At 40.2% G+C, this 4068-nt stretch overlaps 2 protein-coding genes across 2 annotated transcripts; both read right to left on the bottom strand.

The window, feature by feature from the left end:
- Window positions 1-248: 248 nt before the first annotated feature.
- Window positions 249-2148, bottom strand: LOC101491006 (uncharacterized). The gene is made up of 2 exons (XM_012719487.1): window positions 2055-2148; window positions 249-1972 (listed from the first exon to the last, which is right to left on the bottom strand). Exons 1-2 carry the CDS (start codon window positions 2146-2148, stop codon window positions 249-251), a joined length of 1818 nt encoding a protein of 605 aa, XP_012574941.1.
- Window positions 2149-2220: 72 nt separating this feature from the next.
- LOC140918746 (uncharacterized) lies at window positions 2221-3072 on the bottom strand. Its single transcript, XM_073363543.1, has one exon. It carries the CDS (start codon window positions 3070-3072, stop codon window positions 2221-2223), a length of 852 nt encoding a protein of 283 aa, XP_073219644.1.
- Window positions 3073-4068: the final 996 nt, after the last annotated feature.

Genomic DNA, 4068 nt, shown 5'->3' with positions numbered 1-4068 from the left:
TGAGCCCTTCTTCATCCTTCCCCAACCCGTGCCATGGATGGTGTCCTCTGCTCAACATGAACTTAGCCACCATAATAGCAGTGTTGGACATATGTGGTTCTATAGGTGTCGTTTCGACATAAGCGGTGTCCACGATTTCTAGTGTTTGGAAGGCAGTTTCTAGAGCGTCTTTTGTTGTCTCAACATAAGGTGTGGTGGACAAATTACTCACCAACAAATCTCCTTCTCCTGATACGATTACCAATTGGTCATTTCATATACTTCAGCTTTTGGTGTAAGGTTGACGGCACTACGCCGACAGAATAGATCCATGGCCTCCCCAATAAGCAACTATAAGCGGGTACAATATCCATCACGTGAAACGTGATTTCAAATGTGACCGGGCCTATTTGAACTGGGAGATCGATTTCCCCCATTACTTCTCTGCCACTCCCGTCGAAAGCTCTAACAACCATGGGACTAGGTCTCATATATGTACCATCACAAGGTAGTTTTGCTAATGTTGATTTTGATATGACCTTCAGCAAGGAGCCATTGTCAATGAGGACTCTTGACATTATATGGTCGAGGCACATTACTGATATGTGTAGTGCTTTATTATGCCCTCTCCCTTCGGTCGGCAACTCATCATCTGTGAAAGTTAGGTGATTGTTGGCTGTGATGTTATTTATGATGCCTCCAAATTTGTCCACGGTGATGTCGTGAGTGACATGAGCCTCATTTAGTATTTTCATCAATAGCTTCCGGTGGGACTCATAATTCATCAATAGGGATAATAATGAAATCCTTGTAGGAGTATGGTTGAGTTGGTCGACTATTTTGTATTCACTCTGTTTGATGATTTTGAGAAATTCTTGGGCTTCTTCATTAGAAATCTCTTTCTCATTTTCTACTTTCTCCTTTTCGACTTTCTTTTCCTCTTTATATGTGCATGCCTTCTCAAACACCGCTATCATTTCTCTTTGTGATTTTCCTGGGGAATATATCCGACCATTTCTAGTCATTCCTCCTATTCCTGAAACGTCCGTGACAATGGTGGTTTTAGAGCTAGAAACATCTTTGTTCTTCTGTTTAGCTAGATGTATCTCTACATTATAGTTCCAAGGTACGGCTTTGTTGTCTTTATATGAAAAAGGGCTTGGTATCTGAACTATTAAGGTCCTCAAATCACCGGGTGCATTCATACTTTCCACTTTAGTGAAAGGAATGACCAATGGCTTTGGGATGGTTATGCCAAGTTTTTCTTCTAATTGAGTTGCAATCATACCGTCATCCTTTTCCCAACGACCTATTTGAATGATGCCTATGTTTATCAATTTTTGAAGTTCTTTTTTGAACTCATTGCATTCTTCCATGGAATGATCTTCATTGAGGTGGAAATTGCATCTTGCTTTCCCATCAACATTTCCTCGGATTAACCCAAATTTACATAACTCAAAGAAAATCAGTTCCATTTTCTCGACCTCCTTTATTAATTGGTGATTTTCTTTGATTGCATTCACTATTGGCCCACCATGGACTGGTAGAGGATTATTTTTCACGCTAGGCTTGTTTTCTTTAAAATTCAACCATCTAGCCTTAAACAAATCGTGCACCTTCAACTTTAAAGCTAGGCAATTTTCAGTAGAGTGTCCTACAGCCCCAGAGTGGTAATCACACACCGCGTTCGAGTCATATCCTTTCGGGTAGGGTGGTTCTATAGTTTCCCCTGTACATAGTGCAACCATAGAATTGATAACCAGATGCGGTAATAACTCTGCATAGGTTAGAGGGATTGGGTCGAAATGTACGAACTCCCTCCCACGATAGTTTTTCCCTTGACTTTCATATGAATCTTGATTCCCTTGTAAGTGTTGACTTAGAGTACCTGAGATTTGTGAAGTTGCAGCGGTGTAAGGGCGACGCACAAAAGAATGATTAGTTGGGTTTGACGCCACAAAATGGCTTTCTTCCTCCTTTTTCTTATTCACACCTGCAGGCAATTTTTGTGTTATTTAATCCGGTATAGCCGGAAGAAATCTTTCTACTTTTCAATCCCATTTCTACTCTTTCACCTATGATGACAAGATCTGAAAAATTTGATGAAACACTTCCTATCATTTTGTCATAAAACGGAGGTTGAAGAGTGTTTATGAACATAGTCACCATTTATTTTTCAGACAGGGGGGTTCAACCTCGGAAGCTAGTTCTCTCCATCGTTGGGCATATTCCTTGAATGTTTCATTGTCTCGTTTTTGTCATATTTTGTAGCTGTATTCTATCAGGAGCCATGTCGAGATTATATTTGTATTGTTTCAAAAAGGCATCCACCAAATCTTTCCAAGAGCTGATATGAGCTCGCTCAAGGTGCATATACCAACTCAGGGAAGCTCCTGTCAAACTGTCTTGAAAGAAGTGGATTAGCAGTTTTTCGTCATGGGCGCAAAAACCCATTTTTCGACAATACATAATAAGATGGTTCTTGGGACATGTAGTTCCCTTGTATTTGTCGAATTCAGGCAATTTGAATTTTGGAGGTATGATAACATCAAAAACGAGGCATAGGTCTGAAGCATCAAATCCATAATTGTTTCCCCCTTCGACAACTCTCAAGCGTTCTTCCAAGGCTTGCCATTTTTCTTGGGATTGATTGCCCTCGAGCAGTCGAGGTTCATGGTGTATGTTTAACATCACCGGCGTAGCTTCGGTAGATTTTCCTTGCGATGAAGAGCCAGGAAAGCCCGAAGTAAGGGGTGAAGGTTGCATTTGAGGGAACTCGCCAGTACCATGTTGTGGATTTGTAGCCACAGCCAGTGTACTGTTGTTGGGGAGATGAGTGTTTATGGGTGGGGTATAACCTGGAGGAAGACCATAAGGTGGAAATTGTTGTGCCTTCCCTTCTTGATAATTGGTGTGAAGGTGTGGAGTGACGCCCGTTGGGTGAACAAGAGTGTTTTGGGGCACCCCCTCATCTACCAAAGGATTCCCATCATTTCTATTTCCGAGTGCTTGTAACATCTCCAAGATCTTGGTCATTTGCCCCTTGAGCTGGTTCACATCTTCTCTTATTTCTGTTTGCTCTAGCTCATCCATGATTTTTGACTGGGATCGTGTCCGATAACGGTGTCGTAACACCAAATTTTTTGTTTGTTGTGTTATTTTTTCTGTGAAAGAATATGGCATGAGTATGCAATGTGATGTATGAAAATGTAATTGTGCATGAATGTTAAAGACATATTTATTGCTTGTTTGTGAATATCTTAACCAATAAAGAGAGGGCCATGGGATCAAAAGTGGGGCCAAATTTAATTTATTGAGAAAAAGTAAGATACAAGTTTTGCCACAAAACGAAAGTAGAAATCTAAACATGAAATTTGAAAATTTAATGAGCCATCAATTTTTTCATTTGCTCGATTAAACTTTTACAATGTTCAATAAAAATGGAGATCTCTTGAGGGGTAGAGAGAGGATTAGCCATCCCGTCAGCAGCTCTTAATAATGGTGGAATTTCTCCGATAGCAGAGTTGGTCAAATAAACTAGTTTGGAGAAACGATCCATCCAAAACATTCCTTCTTGAACAAGTCTCTCGATAGTGTCTTTTTGTGTATACATCTCGTCTTCTTTTCTTGCAAGTTCAACTCGGTATGCTTCAATGATCTCTTCTTGGCATTTCCTTTCTACCATGATCTTGTTTTCGCATTCTGCTCTTACCAATCTCCAAGGTTGCTATAGATTTGCTTCTTGCCGACGGATGATTTCATGCTTTTCCCCAAATTTCTTTAGCAACTCTTTAAGCCTAAGACCTTCAATCACTGCATCATCCCTTTCTTGACGTCTGAGTCTTAACTCTTCATTCGCACCCCACAAATAGATTTGAGTTCTCTCCTTGCTTTCTTCTTCCTCTCTTGCCCTTTTTTGTACATTCTCAAGGATAAGGGATTGTTGGGTATTCTTATACTCCATATCTCTATAAGCCTGGTAAGCCATCTCCAATTCTGTTTGTAATTTTTCAATTTCTTGTCCTTTGAGAGCTAAGTCGGCCTCTAAATCTTCAGTACTAAAAAAAGATTTTGTTGTTACTACTTCAG

This window comes from Cicer arietinum, chromosome 1 (assembly GCF_000331145.2).
Source record: "Cicer arietinum cultivar CDC Frontier isolate Library 1 chromosome 1, Cicar.CDCFrontier_v2.0, whole genome shotgun sequence".
NCBI classification, from domain to species: domain Eukaryota; kingdom Viridiplantae; phylum Streptophyta; class Magnoliopsida; order Fabales; family Fabaceae; genus Cicer; species Cicer arietinum.
This window is presented reverse-complemented; position numbering and strand designations above follow the sequence as displayed.